Source organism: Microcaecilia unicolor, chromosome 3 (genome assembly GCF_901765095.1).
Source record: "Microcaecilia unicolor chromosome 3, aMicUni1.1, whole genome shotgun sequence".
Lineage (NCBI taxonomy): Eukaryota > Metazoa > Chordata > Amphibia > Gymnophiona > Siphonopidae > Microcaecilia > Microcaecilia unicolor.
This window is the reverse complement of record NC_044033.1, coordinates 23,186,546-23,207,669: the sequence shown is the minus strand read 5'-3', so window position 1 is coordinate 23,207,669 and position 21,124 is coordinate 23,186,546. Positions and strand designations below refer to the sequence as shown.

At 43.7% G+C, this 21,124-nt stretch overlaps 1 protein-coding gene across 4 annotated transcripts in view; it reads right to left on the bottom strand.

Annotated features, from left to right (window-relative positions):
* The window catches only part of EML4 (EMAP like 4), a 391,221-nt gene that overhangs the window by 88,714 nt on the left and 281,383 nt on the right, over nucleotides 1-21,124 (bottom strand). For all 4 annotated transcript variants that reach the window (XM_030195783.1, XM_030195785.1, XM_030195787.1 and 1 more), the window contains 3 exons: nucleotides 10,891-11,014; nucleotides 6,653-6,802; nucleotides 4,306-4,375 (listed from right to left, as the gene is read on the bottom strand). In XM_030195783.1, coding sequence (XP_030051643.1) covers nucleotides 4,306-4,375; nucleotides 6,653-6,802; nucleotides 10,891-11,014 — 344 coding nt within the window. The remainder of the gene's footprint in view (nucleotides 1-4,305; nucleotides 4,376-6,652; nucleotides 6,803-10,890; nucleotides 11,015-21,124) is intronic.

Genomic DNA, 21,124 nt, shown 5'->3' with positions numbered 1-21,124 from the left:
GTCGCTAAGTGTATTCTGTAACGATGTGCGCCAAACTTTTAATGAGCACAAGCAAAAAGGGCGAATTCTATATATGACACTGAAAAAAAGCACTATTCTATAAGCCACGCTTAAAGTTAGGTGCGGTTTATAGAATAGCTCTTATGCCTGGGACTCGTGCCTAACTTTAGGCATGGCCACTTGCACCAACTGAAACGTGGTGCAAATGTACGCACCTAAACAACATGCATAAATGCTAGGAATACCCCCATTCCACTGACGACCCTCTAATTTCCGCACCTCTTTTTTTTTTAAACTCGCACATGTTCTAATTAAATCTAATTAGTATCAATAATTGCTTGTTAAAAAGCCAATTATTAGAAACATGACGGCAGATAAAGGCCATATGACCATCCAGTCTACCCATCCTCTGTAACCCCTAATTCTTCTTGTTCCTAAGCGATCCCACATGCTTATCTCCCATGCCTTTTAAAATTCTGGAACAGTCCTCGACTCCACCACTTCCACCGGGAGGCCATTCCACGCCTCCACCACCCTTTCTGTGAAATAATACTTCCTTAGGTTACTCCTAAGCCTATTCCCTCTTAACTTTGTCATATTAGCACTACTTGGCTCATTATTCAATTAATTTTTGGCAACTTTTATAGAATGAAGAGTAAGGGTGCACAAGAAAATAGTCTGAAAATATTTTTGTGTTCTGCCTAAAAAAGTAGCTCATACGTGGCATTTAAATTTCAAAAGTGAGGTAACATTAGGACTTCATAGGTTGTAGGACCTACCATCTTTGTACATTCTTCTCTATGTGCTATTTATTACATGCTTGTTAAGGTCAAAAATGTAAAACCCACTTAGAACCAGCTAACTTATTAGTCCACATTGTATATAAAAGGATTGGCTACCTGGAGACATTATGGGCCTTATTCTATAAAAGTTATACTCCTAAATTTATGTTCCTAAATTAGGAGCATAATCTATGCTCCTAATTTAGGGCCTATTATGCTCATAGATTTAGCAGACATTCAGGAGCATAAATTACGTTCCTAAATTTGTGCATAAATTTAGGAACATAACCTTTATAGAATACTAGTAAAAAAAGGCCCGTTTCTGGAACGAATGAAACGGGCGTTAGCAAGGTTTTCTTGGGAGTGTGTATGTTTGAGAGAGAGAGAGAGAGAGCCAGAGTGAATGTGCGGGTGTGTGACAGAGTGAGACTGTCTGTGTGACAGTGTGTGTGTGAGAATGAGAGTGTGTGACAGGGCCCCCTCCCCTGTTCCTAATGCCCCTCACCCCGTTCCCTCCCCTCCTTTTCCTCCTCCTTCCCACACTTTGGGTTCCTTAAGGCTTTCAAAAGTCTATGTACCCCCGTGGCCCTAACGCCCAGTATCCGGATACGCCACCGCTTTCCTCCTCACCCCTCCCCCAAGATGTAATACTTTCACGTCCTTCATTTTTTAAAAAAAAGTGTCCTATCTACCCTGTGTACAAATGCCCGGCATTCAGATTGTGTTCCTCTCGTAAATTTTCATTTCTTTCATTCATTCAGAACTTGCCCTCCCCCCCTGAACACTTTTGGTTTCTTCAGTCTTTTAAAACTCTCCTATGTACCCTGTGTGCTAATGGCCAGCATTGAGATTGTTTTCCTGTCCCAAATTTGCATGTCTTTCAGTCATTCACAACTCCCCCCCCCCCTTCTTCAGTTTAACACTTTCGTTTCCTTCAGTCTTTTAAAACTCTCCTATCTACCCTGTGTCCTAATGGCCAGCATTCAGATTGTTTTCCTTTCCCAAATGTTCATGTCTTTCAGTCGTTCAGAACTCCCCCCCTCCCCCCAATTTAACACTTTCGGTTCCTTCAGTCTTTTAAAACTCTCCTATCAACCCTGTGTCCTAATGGCCAGCACTCAGATTGTTTTGCTTTGCCAAATTGTTTGTCACTGAGGTCAGTGCATGCCTGCCTAGCAGACCACTTCCGCAGGCACGGTCCCAAGCACATCCTGTTGGAGGTGAGAATTATTATATAGGAAGACCCTATTTGTTCAATGGAGGCAATGTGAGTGCTGGAGCAAGCGAAGTTGTTTCCCCACAGATGACACGTGAGAGATGGAGGGGAGGGAGACAGACAGACAAACAGAGCATGCACGAGACAGAAAAGAAGGAGGAGAGGGCATCAAATCAAATCTTGTATACCACTAATATCCCCTTTCCAGGGTTCAGTGCAGTTTACATTCTAGGTGAGACAAAAGCCGATAATGTTAGTGTGAGGTATGAGAACAATTAGAAACCATTGGTGTAATGCATGAGTCCAAAAACATTATAGGAAAGGATAATAGCATAAACAGAAGCAGCTGAGACCAGAGAAGTCCTAGGGCAGGAGGATGACAGAAGAGTAAAAGGGAGCAAGGTTGCATCAGTGATGCCCACAAGCACCCTACTGGATCTGCCAGAGGAAGAAGTAAGCCACATGGACTGTTTAGGCCCAATGACCATCATAGCCCTATATGAAAAGTTAAAAGCCAGCACCGATCCTCAACCAACCAGGTCTCATGCCATACCTGGGTTTGTTGAGCTTGTTACATTCTCACCTCTGGGGCATTTCAAACCATAGTAGTTACATCAAGTCGGGTTAATAAATTACAATTAATCTATACAGTTAAGTGGAATGGAGGAAAGCACTTCCTCCAGATGTTTCCAATGACACTGCAGGCCATGCACAGATAAACTAAGATGTTCATTAAATATCCCAATCGGATGCAATAATGGCAGAGCCTCCAAACCTGATGTACTGCTCAGAGAGGTAGCTGGGTGGGTTGACAGGGGAGCGGCCGCTCCTCCAAATGGACTTCCGATGGCGCCGGCACCTATTTTTGATGCAATCTATCGCATTTAAATTACGTGCCGTCCGCTTACAGCTCCCCCGGCACCCTCAACCTGGCTACGCTTCTGGCACTGCTTATACAACATCCACTCTTTAAACACCTTTACTGAAGAAGAGGCTGATGGACACTCAACCCCCCCTCCCCCTCAATCCACAGGCTAGGAACAAAGGAAACATAACACATAAAAAGGTGTACAAGACAGAACACAATCAACATAGATGTCCATGTTTTATACCTCTTGGAACACTACTTTACCCTCCTCTTTTGGGGTCCAGTTTAAGTACTGTCCATGAGGCCTATGTGTTGGACAATTACATGGTTTTCAAACAAAGCCAGAGGGTCATGAGGAACAGAGGAATCGGCATGCTCCATTTTGCACATATTGGTTATTTTGTATTGTGGTGACAAGCTATATAAAGCCCAAAAAGAAATTACAACCGGACATTATAATTTATGTGTTAGCATCGGTTTAGTGGGCATGCTAGAACATCTTGTGCATTGCCCTGCAAGCATCACTACACCATACAGTAACATTTTCTCTGCGTGTTGTAGTGCACAGTCCCTTTATTCAGGAAGTTGAAAGACAAACTAGTGTACATCCATTATTTACCTTGATTACTTCAACTCAGCGAAGCTAAATTAGCAATTCAAATTCCTACTGCTCAATCTAATTGCTTGCTGTGTATGAGCCTGTTCAAAGTCGAGACTCACAATGAGCTTGGCAAACATACTGTAAAATCTTGCCAAGCCTTGTAGGTTCCCATAGCTGAAATAGCTGGATTTCCCTTATTCGTGGAAAGGCAACTTAACCCTCCATTGCCTCAAGTACAAAACTTAGATGGTAAGCCCTCCAGGAGCCGAGAAATACATAAACGTAGCTAAATGTAACTTGCCTTGAGCTAATACTGAAAGACCTCTCGATTTACTATCAGCTTGTGTATTCCATCTTTTAGGTGGCAGAACCTAAACTTTGGAATACAATTCCTCTCCTCTTTTAAGTGATGTTTAAAAAGGCTCTGAAAACTGCTCTATTCCAGCGGGCATTTGAAGCTGAATCATTTTGAAAACATGGAAACCTGTTAATTTGCTGATTTGTTTTGTTATTTTTGATGTGTTATATGTGATAATGTTATAATTATATTATGTATTTTTTCTGTAATCTGGCAAGGATTGTAGACTGTGTGGAATATAAATCTTTTAAATAAATTAATATTCTGGTAGGGGGTGGTGGATAGAAGAGGCTGCAGGCTTGTCTAGAACAGGACTGTTGGCCTTTTGGGCCTTCTCACTTAATCAACAAATTCCACATTTGGGTGAGAGAAAACTATGTGCAAATATGTGATGCTTTTTAAAGACAGAAAACCTCTGTTTATGAACAACCATCATTTGTATCGGTATTACTTCCCAAGTTATGCAGCCAGTATACTTACCCGTCCATCTTTATCCACGCCTGCTATCTGCCCCGTTGCAATCCTGATTTTGTCCGGATGAATCGCAAGACTAGGAAACAGGATCAGCAATAATACAGTAAGTAAGATTGACTAGGTTCCAGTAAACTAAATGATCGAGTCTGCTATTCAAGATACAAAACATCGATATTCAAGCAAAAGTTACTACAGAAGTTATGGGGGTTTTTTTCTCATGGCAATGTGCAAATAAAAATGGACTCTTAAATTCACTGCATCCTATCTAGGAACACTGGTTAGCAGATAAAATATTTTAAGTCAAGTCATCCAAATAAAATATATACAGTCCTCTTCCCATCAATGGAGGTAATTTATAAGAGGGCACCTGGCTGAAACCTGCCTTTATACGAGTTCCCAGGACCAACCCCAACAGCATTTTATTTAGTTAGAAGATTTAGAAGCCATCCTATACACCCCAAAGAAAGTGAACAATTCAAGCATGCAAAATCGCATGCACACATTTACACCTTCTCTAAAGATGGCGCAAAACTGTGTGTGCATTCTATGCACATATGCATTAAAAATAATATGTACAGGAGGTGTGGTGCTCAGGTGGGAACCTTTTTACACATTTGGTGGGCATGTCCTAGGGTGGTGCCTTTTTGGCAGGAGGTTATGAAGGCGTTAGTGAAGTTAACCAGCTAGTCTCTGGTGTGCAACCCCCTGGACTGTTTCTTGGGTTTACATAATGAGAGGGAATCTTGGGAGGTGAGCAAATGGCTGCAGTGGGGTTTGGCAGTGGCTAAGTGTCTTATAGCTAAATACTGGAAGAGTCCAAACCCTCCGACATTGAATGATTGGAAGTGTAAGTTGAGTCAATTAGTGCAGATGGAGTGTCTTACGAGGTATCGCAGGGAGGGGACTAAGCAGCATAAAGAGGGTTGGCTTCGTCTCAAGGAACGATTAACCTGTATTTGAGCTACAGGGGTCCAATGGGTTAAGAGGTTGGTAATGGGGTCGGTGCTTAGTTCAGTTTTCCCTTCTCTCTCAGCTCTGGTCCCGCCCTCATTTCCCGTTTCCGCAAGGGCAGGACCAGAGCGGAGAGAAAGAGAGAAGGGAAAACTGAACTAAGCACCGAGCCAAGCCTGCATGCTGCCGCCCTAAGCCCGACGAGGTAAAATAGATGACTTATAAAATTCAGAGGGAGGGGGCCTGAAACTTGAAGGGAGGAGGGAACAAACTTCTGGTGGGTCTCTCCTCCGCTCCGACACAACTTTGAACTGCTAGCGCGATCGCACCAGCAGTTCATAGCGGCAGTACGACTCTGGCTGAGGCGACGAAGCACGTGACCTCTCTGGCACGCGTGCCTGGTATAGACATTAAAAAGAATTCAAGAAAACCCTTGCTTAAAAAGGAACCTGCTGGCTCATGGCATTAAAATGAGCTTAACCTGGATACACATTCCATGTATTTATATTGGTTTCACATGGATAGAAATCTTTTCCCTATGTGCTATGCAGTTTATTTATTCATTAATTTAACACAATTGTTTTTTTTATTTTTCCATCACTATCAAAAGTCCATATTTTCAATGTGGAGGTGGAGAAGGGGTGTGACAGAGGGTGTGGGTGGGTAAGGGGCGTGGTGGGTAAGGAGGGGTGTGGCTGTTGGTGCCCTCTTTTTTTCGTCACGGCAAATATCAAATCAAATCATGATAATCCTAGGCGTGTAGGGGGCTGGAAAAAAGTGGATAGTGTATAAAGGTTACAGACAAAATTACCAGTTTCAATCTAAATAAAAAGCTCTCTAACTTCTTAAAGGGTAGTTAGGTATAACAAGTAATTATCAGGCTTCATTTTTCTCTTACTGTATATAAAATATATAAAAAAAATATTAAAAGAAAATATTCAAGAACAGTGAACTACTACTTCTAGGTCTGAATAAATATCCATCCATATAATAACGTATATAGCAAAGATGGTAAGAACTTTTTAAATCTTTGTGTGCTTCTGGAAAACAGTATTTCCAGCTTCTTTTTTTTTTTTTTTTAATCAGGGTACATCCTGATTTCGAGATTCACTTTTCAGGGCAACTAATTTTCAGTGAAATCAATTAGAGAACTTATAATAAGTTTGTATCTAGTTATTTTTCTCCATTATGTAGGTTTACTTTGTAAATCGCCTAGTATGATGGATCGTATGGTATAAAAATTGTGTAATAAATAACATGACTGCAGGTATGCTGTAACTTCAAACATACCCAGAACAGAAAGATTTGCCAGCTGCTCTGAGCCAGGTCCATAAAACAGCTTCACCCAGACATCTTAATACACTGTTTATATCAACACTTGCAACTGAGGCCCTGTACCAACCATTTAACACAGTCCGTGTGACCGAGATAGTGACGCTGAGTTCTTTCTTCATAGTTAAACAGCACCACAACAGATGCTATAAAATACACTATTTCTCCAGTAGGCAGGAGGTAAACATTGGCGCGACAATCTCTTCCACGATAGCCATATCTTTTGCACAGGGAGTCAAGGATTTTAACAACACATTTATTGGACTGACAGTACCAGAATCTGATTAAAACCAGACACCGACTTCTAAAGATTTTCTGGTGGAAAATCTAAACTAACAAGTGTGTTAACAAGTGCACAGGACAGGTACTGTTTGTGGTGACCTCTTCAACTGGCAAGCTTGAGAGCTTACAGCGCTTCTCCCTGAGTGGTCACAGCACTAATATTTGGCTCACTGCCCAGGGCCACCAAAGGGGGGGGGGGGGGGGCAAATTTTCCGGGCCATGGCGCTGGGGTCTCTCTGTCTCTCCAGATCTTGATATGTGTCCCGACAGGAGCAAGAGAGAGAAAACGCCAGTGCTGGGCCCCCCTTGGAGGAAGGGGAGAACCGGAGGAAGAGACACAGCAGGACTTTGGGCCAGGGCCTCTGGTTTGGCTGGCGGGGGTCCCCCCCCAGCAAAAGAGGTCTTCCTCCAGCGCTGCTCTTCACTTTGCCGCATTGCCTGCCAAGCAGCTAATTTTCCCCTCAGGCCGCTCATGCTCGGTTTTGGAACCGAGCACGCGTGACGTGAAAGAAAAAGCAGCCGCAGGGGCAGGCAATGCGGCAGAGTGAACAGTAGCGCTGGAGGAAGAACTCTTCTGCTGATGGGGCCTCGGGATCCCTGCCAACCAAGGTATTTGTATTTGCAGTTGCAGCAGGCGGGGACGTGGCAGCTGCGATGATCCTTGGTGGGGGGGGAGGCAGCCCTGCCCCAGGCCTGGCTCAGTCTCTCGGCGGCCCTGTCATTACCAGGGCCAACTCAATGGCCTGTGGCATCCTGAACCAACTTTTGCATAGGCGCCCCCAGCAATCTGGTCTCTCTCCCTCCACTCCCCCCCTCCTTGCCTGTGATCCAGTTCTCCCTCTCTCAAGTTCTCCCCCACCCGCTGGACCAAGTGAGCCACTATTACCTCATAGCACCGCTGATAAAGGGTGCCAAAACCCCAGTCCAGCATCTATCCCTTTAGGAATCTGAAGGTAGACTGGACTGTGCTTCACCTGCTAACTGCTTGAGCTCAGAGGCCTGCACAGGTGGCTTCAACAGTCCACAACAGAAACTTAAATTCCGGTTTCCACATAGCTGTGCACAGTGATAATCATTAGACCATTTCATCATCCCCGTTTCACAAGATTTTAAGAAGCTGCTACTGTCATGTCAAGCACAGTAGATTCTAACATAAGGGCCGTTTAGATGGAAACTCATGATGCAACATGCTTTGCGTTGAGTATTTTTACTACTGAGTTCGTCTAATTAGAAATCCCCATCCTGCCTTGTGCTCTCTTAAAATAGTCTTGGCTCTAATTATAGAAGCCACTAAAAAAACAGACATCTGACACTTCATACTTAATACAAACCTCTAACCATTTCAAGTATGAACCTGTTCCTCCTACTGTTAGGTGTTCTGTAAATGGTGTTAGCCAAGTACGAGCACCTTTTTACAGCTAGGGAAGACTGATTTCCACATTCAGAGATAAGTGTGTGTGCGTGCTTGTGTTTGATGTTCAGCTTTACAAAGCGTGAAAAGTTTGTGTTGTGTCAAAACACAGACATATTTCTGTTCTAGCAGCCGCCACAATCATATGGCTGAATGGTTTTTAGGGCAGATTTAGTCAGGAAGCAGTAAAAACTTGGCAAACAAGGAAAGAACAAGTTTCTACTGCTAATGGAAAACTAAAAGAAAAAAAATTATGGCAACTTGACTCTCTTTCAGTTTGTTTGCCCTTCTTTTAAAAGCACCTCCATGTGTAAATATCACCATTTAAGTCTGCATTCTTTTTTTTTTTGGTGCTAACATTGTGGAATAATCTTCCCACCAAGCTCCGAACTAAACATTCTTTAAAGAAATTGAGAGGCTCTTTTACTAAGACACGCCGAAAAGTGTCCTGCATTGGTGTAGACACGTGTTTTGGATGCCCACTGGTCCATTTCCTGAGCAGGACTGGAAAAAAAGGATTTTTTCATTGTGCCGGAAAATGGACGTGAAGCAAAATGAAAACCAGCGTAAGTCCATTTTTGGCCTGATACCTCCACGCCATTCACTGCACCATTCATGCGCTAACCGGGCGGTAAGCATCCAGTGCGCACCAACTGCCAATTACCACCGGGTAAGTGCCCTGCGGTAGAAAATATTTACATCCTACCGGTGGGGGGGGGGGGGGGGGGGGGGCACAGCAATCAGGCCATGGTCCAGTAAGTATAAATGCTCAGGGTACAGCTAGGTTAGGGAGGACGAGAAGAAAGACTGCATATGACTCCATCACATATGTATATGGACTGCAATTGCAACAGTCAGGTAGGCCAAATTCAATTTAGGACTTTACAGAACTACCTTTCATACTACTACTACTATTTAACATTTCTAGAGCGCTACAAAGTGTATGCAGCGCTGTACAAACACAGAAGAAAGACAGTCCCTGCTCAAAGAGCTTACAATCTAAATAGACAAAAAGTAAAGCATTTAATATTTAAGCATTCAAGCACAAGAGAACAGTCACAGAAGGATTGAAGATGTTGAAGGGTGGTCAGTGTGATTAGGTGTAACTCTGGTTGGAGTAGTGGGAGAAGGTGATAGAAGAATAGAAATGGGTGATGTAAAAGTAATGAGTGGGTTGATAGGGAGGTTATATAAGACATGTCACTGTAGGGGTGGGTGGATAGAGGGGTAGGGTGGGCGGGACTAAGTCTAAAGCAGGAGAAGGTATTCTCTGCAGCCTATCTGTGAGATGGAAAATGCTCTCTGAAGCTGCTGCTATAAGCTGTTAGTTTTCTCTCCCTGAAAGAGATACAAGCCACACCCACAAAGTTCAAACTGTCTGCGGGTGGGGAGGGGAGGAAATGGCAGTGCTTGATGAAAAAGAGAGCTCAGTTTGATAGGAGATATACTATAGGATGTCATTCTGAGGCCAGGCTAAGTCTAAAGCAGGAGAAGGTATTCTCTGCAGCCTATCTGTGAGATGGAAAATGCTCCCTGAAGCTGAGTTGTTAGTTTTCTCTCCATCCAGCAAAAGCACGGCAGGCATATGTTGTGCACACCGTAACCCTGCAGGAGGAGGCTACAAGAGTTTTATATTTACTTTCTCCCCTAGCTGTGAACCAAACAGGATCTCCCCATCTGTCTCCTTTAATAAATATTATTTTTGCTCACCTTAACCCACTGTATGGCTCAAATTTATCTGGGCTCAGGGCCTGCCCTCATTCGTGTTAACACAGTAGAGAATGTCTGCTACTTTACTAAATCTTGCTTTCCTCCAGTGTCTAAAGAAGTGCCGATCATGAATTCTTTCAGAAAAATGTAACCCTGCACCCTCTGCATCATGAGTGAATGTTCCCCAAAACCATGTAAAAGAATGGCAAGAAACAGGCTGGTGCCAGTCTTCAATTATAATAAAATCTACTTTAATAAGTGTGTAAAAAAACATCTCAACTTAACAACAAACAAATAATTACAAAATGGATAGTGCTGGGCAGACTTACACAGTCTGTGCCAGAACCGGTGGTGGGAGGCGGGGCTAGTGCTGGGCGGACTTACACGGTCTGTGCCCGGAAAAGGACAGGTACAAATCAAGGTAAGGTATACACAAAAAGTAGCACATGTGAGTTTATCTTGTTGGGCAGACTGGATGGACCGTGCAGGTCTTTTTCTGCCATCATCTACTATGTTACTATGACCACTGTTGTCAACAATTTTTAAGTCAGTGAATGTGTATCACTGTTAGCAGGACTATTTTCCAGTTATCATACCAGATTCACAGAAAGCCCAAGATAGTGGATTTTTGGGAAGCCAGGAAATACCAAAAATCAATAGAGGAAAACAGAAGAAGAGGTAAATAGTTCAGCCTCAGTAGCATCAAACCACCACACGCTCTCGAGAGGAAAACATTTTTAGAAAAAAGATGGGTTCCTTAGTAAACTTGGCTACATCACGCTGTGCATTTCATGTACTGGATTCAATAGGAAGTCTTTCAACTTTGTGACTATCCTAAATAAAGTACACCGAAATATTATTTTGAACAAAAATAACAGAAAATAATTTGCATATAACAAGGATACACCCATTCCAGCTTCAGCTTCTCGGGAGGCAGTTCTGTCCGAATGTCATCGTAATTTTCCACGTCAGAAGGAATGAACATTGTGATTGGCCGACCCCGCATAAACATCTTGATATAATCACCCTCTGTAGAAACAAAATAGTATGAAACATCCACTTCCACTGCATTACAGTAAAGAGAACAGAGTGTGAATAAGTCTTTACAGCACTGATATTTTGTACCAAACTTTGAACGTGGAGGGGAAACAAGGAAGACAGAGAAGGGGAATTAAGAGATGAAATTCATGTTATGCAAACCTACACATTTACCATGATGGACTCTTGATTTTCCTGTTGATTAAACTAATGCTTGTAATAGAAATGAAGTCTGCCCTTGAACATAGCAGTGATTTGTGCAATAAAAAACAAAAACACTGAACTACAAGAGCATCTCGTACAAGCTTAAAAATAGTGTAGTTATCCTATCTGTTTTTACTGCCAGAATTTTTACTTCTGGGTTGTACAGCCTCACTGTTGACACCTAAATGACATCACGCACCCCTTCGCATTATCTGTGATCCACGGTTAGTCAACTATTACCAAACAGAGGGTGGCAATGGAGCCACTGATTTAAAACAGTACCCGCTCTATGCTCTAATTTTCCACAGAGAGATGCCAGGAACAACATTTGGGTGCACTTTTACCAAGCAGCGCTAAAAGGTGGCCTGCGGCAGGGGCGTAGCTACGTGGGGCCACGGGGGCATGGGCCCCTCAGATTACGCCCTTCGCCCTGGCCCCCTCTACATTTGACCGCCCCCGCCCCGCCGCATCAGGTACCTTGTTTGCTGGCGGGGGGTCCCCAAACCCCGCCAGCCGAAGAGTCTTCTTCAGCGTCGGTCGACTCCGGCGCCTTCGTTGTGTGATCATCTGTTTCTGACGCCTTACGTCCTGCATGGGGCTACATGCATGGTGCAGGATGTAAGGCATCAGAAACATATGATCACACAACGAAGGTGCCAGAGTCGACCGGCGCTGAAGAAGACTCTTTGGCTGGTGGGAATTGGGGACCCCTGCCAGCAAAGTACCTGATGCGGCGCTGGGGCAGGGGGCGGGCGGCGGCTTGCGGGTCCAAAGTGGCGGGGGGAGGATCAGTGGCAGGGGGAGGCATCTAAACACTGCCCCCCACCTCGGGCTCTGGCCCCCCTTCCCGCTGAGGTCTGGCTACGCCCCTGGCCTACGGGAGCCCCAATGGGGGTCTTTCACACCTGCCGAGGTCACTTTTAGTGCTGCTGGTAAAAGGCAGATTTTTCTATTTTTTCCAATAATGGCCATATATGCTAATTTTCCCATTAGTCCACAAGTCTTTACTGCCACCTAGGTTGTAAGTGGTAAGGCCTCATATGCTAATCCTGCGCTAATCATGTAGTCCATGGCAATGCCCGAGTCCAGCATAACCCCCAGCACTAAAAAATAATATTTTGCAGTCTTTTCACTAAGGTGCGCTAACAGATTTAGCGCATACTAAATCTGTTAGCCCTCCCGCCGGAGGTGGTGGAGATGAAAACGGTAACGGATTTCAAACATGCGTGGGATAAACATAAAGGAATCCTGTTCAGAAGGAATGGATCCTCAGGAGCTTAACCGAGATTGGACAGCAGAGCCGGTAGTGGGAGGCGGGGCTGGAGGTTGGGAGGCGGGGATAGTGCTGAGCAGACTTATATGGTCTGTGCCAGAGCCGGTGGTGGGAGGCAGGGAAAGTGCTTGGCAGACTTATACGGTCTGTGCCAGAGCCGGTGGTGGGAGGCAGGGAAAGTGCTGGGCAGACTTATACGGTCTGTGCCAGAGCCGGTGGTGGGAGGCAGGGAAAGTGCTGGGCAGACTTATACGGTCTGTGCCAGAGCCGGTGGTGGGAGGCAGGGATAGTGCTGGGCAGACTTATACGGTCTGTGCCAGAGCCGGTGGTGGGAGGCGGGGCTGGTGGTTGGGAGGCGGGGATAGTGCTGGGCAGACTTATACGGTCTGTGCCAGAGCCGGTGGTGGGAGGCGGGGATAGTGCTGGCCAGACTTATACGGTCTGTGCCCTGAAGAGCACAGGTACAAATCAAAGTAGGGTATACACAAAAAGTAGCACACATGAGTTGTCTTGTTGGGCAGACTGGATGGACCGTGCAGGTCTTTTTTCTGCCGTCATCTACTATGTTACTATGTATTTTACTATGTAAGATGCTCATAGGAATATAGGACTAGATTCTATATATCATACCTAAAAGAAAAATAGACGCTGAAGGCTAAAAGCCCACCTCTTTAACACTGCTTTTGACTCCTAACCACTACTCACTTGCCCTTTACCCTTTTATCCCCACCTCTTTAATTTCCTTACCTCTTAATTGTTCTGTCTGCCTGTCCTATTTAGATTGTGAGCTCTTTGAGCAGGGACTGTCTTTTTATGTATGGTGTACAGCGCTGCGTATGCCTTGTAGCGCTATAGAAGTGATAAGTAGTAGTAGTAGTAATGTAGAAGCCTGCCCTTGCAGATCAGCAATGCGACCATGAAGGCTTCTGTTTCTGTGAGTCTTACACCCTTCATTTCACCAGGCAAAAAATACGTACTTGTAAACCACTTTGACTGTAACCACAGAAAGGTTGTATAATCAAATCCCATCCGCTTTCCTTTTCCTGATTCCCTTTCCCAAATGGGTGTGCATGTTTGCGTCTGTGTATTGGTGAGTGTGTGCATGTTCATCCCCTGACCAATATTGTGTCCACAGCATCAAGAACTAGAGAACTTGAGGAAGGGGCAGAAATTGGTTTCTTTTCTCCCTCTAATCAAAAGTGTTCCACTGCTCATGCCCAAATTGTGTAAACATACATGTGTTCTTGTCACCACAGAGGTGCTAATTTTAAAAATGGTATTTTACAGGCACATATGCACAAACATATCTTTACACAAAATTATCCCAACGCAGGCAAAACCCTTTAGCTCATTAATTCCATTGTGCATGCAACAATTCTATACTCTTCAGACTTGATAGGTTTAACTTGATAGGTACTGGGCTTACTCTATAAGACATGTGAGAAAAGATTTAGGGGCCCTTTTACTAAGCCGCGTGTCTACGCATGCCCAACATGCGCCAAAATGGTGTTACCGCCTACTGGCTACTGTGTGGCTCTTGTGGTAATTTCATTTTTGGTGCACGTCCGATATGCGCGTTAAAAAAAAAAATTATTATCGGACGCGTGCCAAGTGGCATTTGATGCACATAGGCCATTAAAGCCCAGTTACCACATGAGTCTTTACCACTAGGTCAATAGCTGCCGGTAAGGTCTCAGATCCAAAATGGACGCGTGCCAATTTTTATTTTGCCACACATCCATTTTCGTCAAAAAACGGCGTTTTTTGCAGGCGCACTGAAAAATGGATCTGCACACGCCCAAAACACATGCCTACACTACAGCAGGCCACCTTTCAGTGTACCTTAGTAAAAGGACCCCTTAAAGACATGAATAATGTATACTATAGAGCAGAGGTTTTCAACCCAGTTTAAGCTTTACAGTATAGGATGTGAGAAAGCCTAAAAGTGTAAAACAGTGCTCACTGTACCTCTCCCACCCCACCTCTTCTATTTTCATTCAAAATATTCCAGTTTTTAGATTTCAAGCACTTCAATATCAGTGCAAAATCAATTTGAAATGGCACAGCTGATGGCACTATATCATTTAAATCAATTTCAAACAGCATGGACTGGCCTGGGGCAGAATCTCTCTTCTCGCTAGAAGAGAGAAAAATCACTATCTTCGTAATGAGGCTGGTGTCTCATGCATAACACCAAGTTCTACATGACTGGCATTCCCAGCCTCTGAACATAATTTTCTCACTAACGGAAAAATAAAGAAAGGCAAACGGAAATCATTCCCAAGGCCAAGAGATAAAATAGTGAGCTCTAAAAAAGAAGTCTGCTAATCTTGACAGTTTTTTTTTTCTAACAAGATAATCACTTTTCCAATGAAGACTACTGACTCATTGGGGTCCTTTTACTAAGGTGCGCTGAAAAGTGGCCTGCAGTAATGTAGACGCATGTTTTGGGCGTGCGCAGATCCATTTTTCAGCACACCTACAAAAAAATGCCTTTTTAAAATTTTTGCCGACAATGGATGTGCGGCAAAATGAAAATTGTCACATGTCCATTTTGGGTCTGAGACCTTACCGCCAGCCATTGACCTAGTGGTAAAGTCTCACGCGATAACCGGGCTGTAATGACATACGCATATCAAATGCCACTTGACGCGCATCCGATAAGAGTATCCGAAAATAAGAATTATTTTTTGGACGCCCATATCGGATGCACGGCAAAAATGAAATTACCACAAGTCATACGATAGCTGGGCGGTATTCCATTTTCGCATGCATTTGGCGGGCGAAGATAATAAAGCGTCTTAGTGCAGTCCAACAGTTCCACATTACAAATGTAAATTAATTAAATTATGCAAAGTATCAACATATCAATCTAAGTTACAGTTTCAAAAGCTGCTGACAATGATGTTCACATGTGGGGCAACTTTGGCATTTCCACAGGGGCTGTCTATGCCCGGATACGTTGCATCCACAGCCCAGCATGTTAATTTTTTAAAGGTAAACATTCCTCTCTCTCAGCAAGGCTTCTCATTCAAAAATAAGAGCTGCAGCTTACATTCTACATGATTTGAAAATGGACACATACCCCTGGATTCTGTATAAGAATATAAGCACTGCCATATTGGGACAGACCGAAGGTCCATCAAGTCCAGTATCCTGTTTCCAACAGCGGCCAATCTAGGTCACAAGAACCTGGCAAGATCCCAGAACATTTTATGCTACTTATCCTAGAATATGTAGTGGATTTTCCCAAGTTCATCTTAATAATAATGGCTTATGGACTTTCTTTTAGGAAACTTTGGATGCGCAATTTTGTGCTCAAATCACACATCTGCATGCAAAGTAATTAGCTAATTAGACAATATCACTTATTAGCTTTAACAAGCACTTAGGGGCCCTTTTAGTAAGCCGCGTAAGGCTCTACGCGCGCCAAAATGGAGCTACCGCGTGGCTCTTGCGGTGATTTATTTTTGGTGCACATCTGATACGCACAGCCGAAAAATAATTTTTATTTTCTGCCGCATGTATCGGACACGTGCCAAGTGGCACTTGGTGCACATAGGTCATTACAGCCCAGTTACCGCGTGAGACTTTACCACTAGGTCAATGGCTGGCGGTAAGGTCTCAGACCCAAAATGGACGTGCGGAAATTTTCATTTTGCCGCACACCTATTTTTGGCAAAACTTTTTAAAAAGGGCTTTTTTTTTTTTTTTACAGGTGCACTGAAAAATGGATAGGCACGCACCCTTAGTAAAAGGACCCCTTAATTGGCAGTAATCAGGAATTATGTGCGGATCTGCCCTACGCCCTATTCTAATAACATGCACTTAAATTTCACAGTGTGCCACTCTAAAAAGGGTGTGGACTAGAGAGCTGCATGGGAACAGGGTTAGTGGGAATCCTGTGGGGATATCCTCTAGGTCAACGGGATTCCCGCAGGTCTTGCGGGGCTCCGTGGAAGTGTAGTGCAGGCCACTCAACCTATCCTCTCCTTGTGTTTCTGAGTTAGTTTACCAATTATAACAGCACTAAAAAAATGAATGAATATGGTTGATAGCATTGAGAGAGGAAGTTACCAACATGGGCTACTGTTAAGTTGGGTTATTTTACCACATGTTGGTTTATTTTAGTACAGTGCACAGGTGGAGATGGAGGAAATTCCAGTGGGGCCCACCAACCTGACCGACTGCCAGCCAGGCCAGGTTGGGCTGAGTCCGACCCCTACTCACCACTGGCCCTGGTGGTCTAGTGGAATCTCACCCCACCAAACCCCTCCACATATCTCTCGGAGGAGGCAGAAGGAATGCCTACTTCCTCCTGTCTTTGGGCCCATCCTCTTCAAAATGGTGGTGTCTCACCCCTGCCCAATGTGTCCGGGGCTGCATTGGGTGGGGCCTAAGTACTCCCTGCTACTTAGGCCCCACCCAGTGCATGCATTGGGCAGTGCTGGGCACAACCATTTTGCAGAGGGCAGGCCTAAAGGCAGGAGGGAGCAGGCAGTGGCCAAAAGCCTCTACACATTAGCCACAAAATAGGCTTTCATTTAGACTGTTGCAAGCCCGGTTTGCTTTGAGCATCTACCCCTGAATCAGGGGGGAGGACAGGGATCTGATGAACTAGAGCTTGGTTTTGACACTAGCAAGACATCATTTCCTTTTCTGATAAAGCTTTAGAAGGGAAGTACAATTAGCAAAAGGCCAGAAAGTAGCTATCTCACATTCCTGAGGCAGGAAAAAGATTTGGGGAGGAGGGGCATCGAATGGGCAACACGACCAGAATTTAAGATCTTGAACAGTAAAAGTAATTACAGGCAGCAGCACAAATATATAAATAAAGATGAATGCATTTTAAATATAGGCAAGTCAATTTTGTATTAGATACTGAAAGAACTATTGCAAAGACTTAGTAAAACGTACATGCTTGGGACATACGCTTAGGGAAGTCAAAAAGGAGATTTGCTAACAAGATAAAAAGTGGTTGAAACATGGAAAAGTACTTCGAAAGAGGAAAAGCCAAGAAAGGTGAGAATGATAATATCTGGTTCCCCTGTTACAGAAGCTCTAGCTCTGGAAGCTTTAAGTCCCTCAAAAGTTATATGTCCTATCTACCAATGCTCAGAACTCCTCCAACAGCGCAGAACCCATGCCGCCGGAACAGTGCAGAAAACTATCTCACCAATGCTCAAAGGAAATGGTCTATGCGCACTGTAAAAATGTGTGTGTGGGGGGGGGGGGGGGGGGGGGGGAGGGGGACGTGCTTGCCGCATGCATAGAAGCATTTCGATGTAAGCTTAGCTCTTGTGAACGTGCTCCGGGCAAACCTGAAAGTGAACATAGTAACATAGTAGATGACGGAAGAAAAAGACTTGCACGGTCCATCCGGTCTGCCCAACAAGATAAACTCATATGTGCTACTTTTTGTGTATACCTTACCTTGATTTGTACCTGTCCTTTTCAGGGCACAGACTGTGTACGTCTGCCCAGCACTATCCCCGCCTCCCAACCACCAACCTGAAAGTGAAGCACACATTGGTGCCTGTTCTCTGTGCCTTTAAATAAAAGCTCTTCAATTTTTTTTTTTTTACTTGGAAGACAAATTTAAGTACAGGAAGCAGGTGCCAATGTGTAGTTTCACTTTCAGGTTTGCTCTGACTCACATACATTCATCTCTCACTACTAACATTTAGGGGCCCTTTTACAAAGCAGCGTAAGCGTCTACGAGCACCAAAATGGAGTTACCACCTGGCTACCGCATGGCTCTTGTGGTAATTTCATTTTTGGCGCTCGTCCGATACGCATGTCTGAAAAATAATTTTTATTTTCGTTGGACACGCGCCAAGTGGCATTTGAAGCGCGTAGGTCATTATCGCCTGGTTACTGCGTGAGACTTTACTGCTAGTTCAATTGCTGGCGGTAAAGTCTCAGACCCAAAATGGACGCGCATCAATTTTGTTTTTGCCTCACGTCCATTTTCGGCAAAAATTTTAAAAGGGCCTTTTTTTACAGTCGCGCTGAAAAATGAACTGCGCGTGCCCAAAACCTGCGCCTACACTACAACAGGCCGTTTTTCAGCACACCTTAGTAAAAGGACCCCTTAGGTGCTTGCACAGGCTAACCTTCTGCTTCCAAATTAAATAAAAACAGATTTTAAAGAAAGAATCGTGAGAAATTCTCTCTTCGAACACCCTAATGCCTGCTCTGAGCTGGCTTTAGGTTTTACACACTCCAAACGATAGTGCAGTATAACCAGTGTCAATAATAAAGTAAACTAATACTAGACAAAAAGTGACACTGCAAAAGGTGGCTCAATGGCTGTAAAAAAGTTTTGTAAATGAAGAGAATCCCTCAGCGACATTTTGGAAAAAGATCTCTAACTTGAAAATTGAAATAGGAAAGCAGAACTTTTGAAAGCAGAACCCTAAGCAGTTGCAACATCAGTCCCTGAAGAAGCCACGTAACAGTGAAACGGTGGCACCGTAGGACATAAGCTAAGTGTTGCATTTCATTGTTTTGGCGCTTTCCCATATTTAAAATTGGCAGCAGTCAGAATTGCTAGACTTTAAACTTCACATTAAATATGATAACAACACTAAAAAATTTAAACAAAGAGCTTAAAAATCCCCATGATAGAAACAAGTCAACGGCTCGTTTATACTTCTGTTGAGAACCTGGGACGTGAGGTCCGACAAGTTTCTGAGGGCTTCTCTTCATTTCCAAAAACGTTTTACAGCCATTGAGCCACCTTTTGCAGTGTCACTTTTTGTCTAGTACTGGCTTTAGGTTTTCACTGGTAAAGGCGGCTTTGTTTTGTGCACTTTTCTCCGAGCATTGGGAAGGAATAGGAAATGACCTCATTAACATTCATTTGACTACATTTGCATACTATTTGTGTTAATCTTTGGTATACACGTTGTCTCCCGAACTAGAGACCTCTGAGCCTTCTACACTAATGCCGGCGTTAATTGCCACTAGCACCGGTGTTACATTTTGAGCATCAGCCCACTACAGTTACTGACTGCTACTTTAGCTCCTGATCAGGAAATAACTTGTAAAGACTCTTGGACTATAGTTTTACGTACTGTAAATAACTGTCACAAATTGGCTGCAGTGAAAAACAGGTTCAGGCTTTCTAGCAAACTAGGCCTGTAAATCTCTCACACCTGATATTTTACTATAAGAAATGTGACAGCCTGATGAAGCTTGGCAGAGTTACAAAGTTGGCAAGGATTGTGTAAAATACAGCTAGACATAGGCATTTTGAGAAACTTCGATAAAGGATTAACTGGGCAAAGATAAGGCCAGGTACAGAAAAGTTGAATTTAGAGGGGGGCTGAGCGAAGCTTGGAGATAAACAAACTCACTAAACTTGAAACTTGGTCCTAATTGGATGGGAGATAAGCAAACTCACTGAGGTTGAAACTTGGTCATAATTGGATGTATGTGCCAATTATGATGAAATTGCAGGTGGCCAAATGTACAGGCTAATAGAAAACAATGGTAGAAGGAAAGTATAAACACTGGCAATTTGTTAAGTCAGTCGGAGAATACAGTAAACTGTGAAGGCACCTGTTGTGTGTCATGGAGCGCTGCTCTCCCAATATGAGAAATGAAATGACTGATATATGCACTTTGATGATCTTGCGTTAATCCTGCTTTTGGTGAGTAATTAATAAACTGCTTTGAGAGCTAATTTCTCATATTCACCTAATCCCAGTGTCCTTCTGATTATTGACGAGGTCTCATAATTATTTTATATTCAGTACTGAGACACCGCTGAAAGATGCAGTGCCTCAACTTTATTCCTTTACCTCAGACTCTATAACTAAGCTTAAGGAAGTTGACAATAAAGTAGACAAAGTAATTTCTCAGGTTCAAAATACAGGGGCCCTTTTACTAAGGTGCGTAGGCGCCTACGTGCATCAATTTTGAGATACCGCCTGGCTACCGTGTGGCCCTTGCGGTAATTTCATTTTTGACATGCGTCCGCTACGCACCCCAGAAAATATTTTCTGGCGCATGGGTGGTAATCGGCATTTTACATGCATAGACCATTACCGCCCGGTTACCGCGTGAGACCTTACCGCTAGGTCAATGGCTGGCGGTAAGGTCTCAGACCCAAAATGGACGTGCGGCAAATTTCATTTTGTCGCAGGTCCATTTTCAGCAAATATTTTGAAATAAGGCATTTTTTTAAAGGAGCGCTGAAAAATGATTCTATGCGCTTCCAAAACATGCATCTACAGTACCGCAGGCCATTTTTCAGCGCGCCTTTGCAAAAGGGCCCCATAAAGAATAAGGTTACTTCTTTGCAAAATACTAGTGTATCTGCGATAAAGATAGTCTTTTCTTGCATCGTAAAATACAGACAACAGAAAATTTGATTAGAAGTAGGAATCTTTGATTCTTTATTTTTCCTGTGACCCATTTTCTTTCTGCAGAAACGCTAGTTAGGAAATATTTTAAGGAATCGTTACCTTTGTCCAATGCTGATAAAGACTTGATTGGCAAAATGTAGCTATATTCCTACAAAGAAAATTCCTGAAGTTGACCAGGAAGCTGACGTGGCCTTTCTGGAGGACTCCACTGATACTATATCCACCAGGCCTACACTCCAGGTCACAATG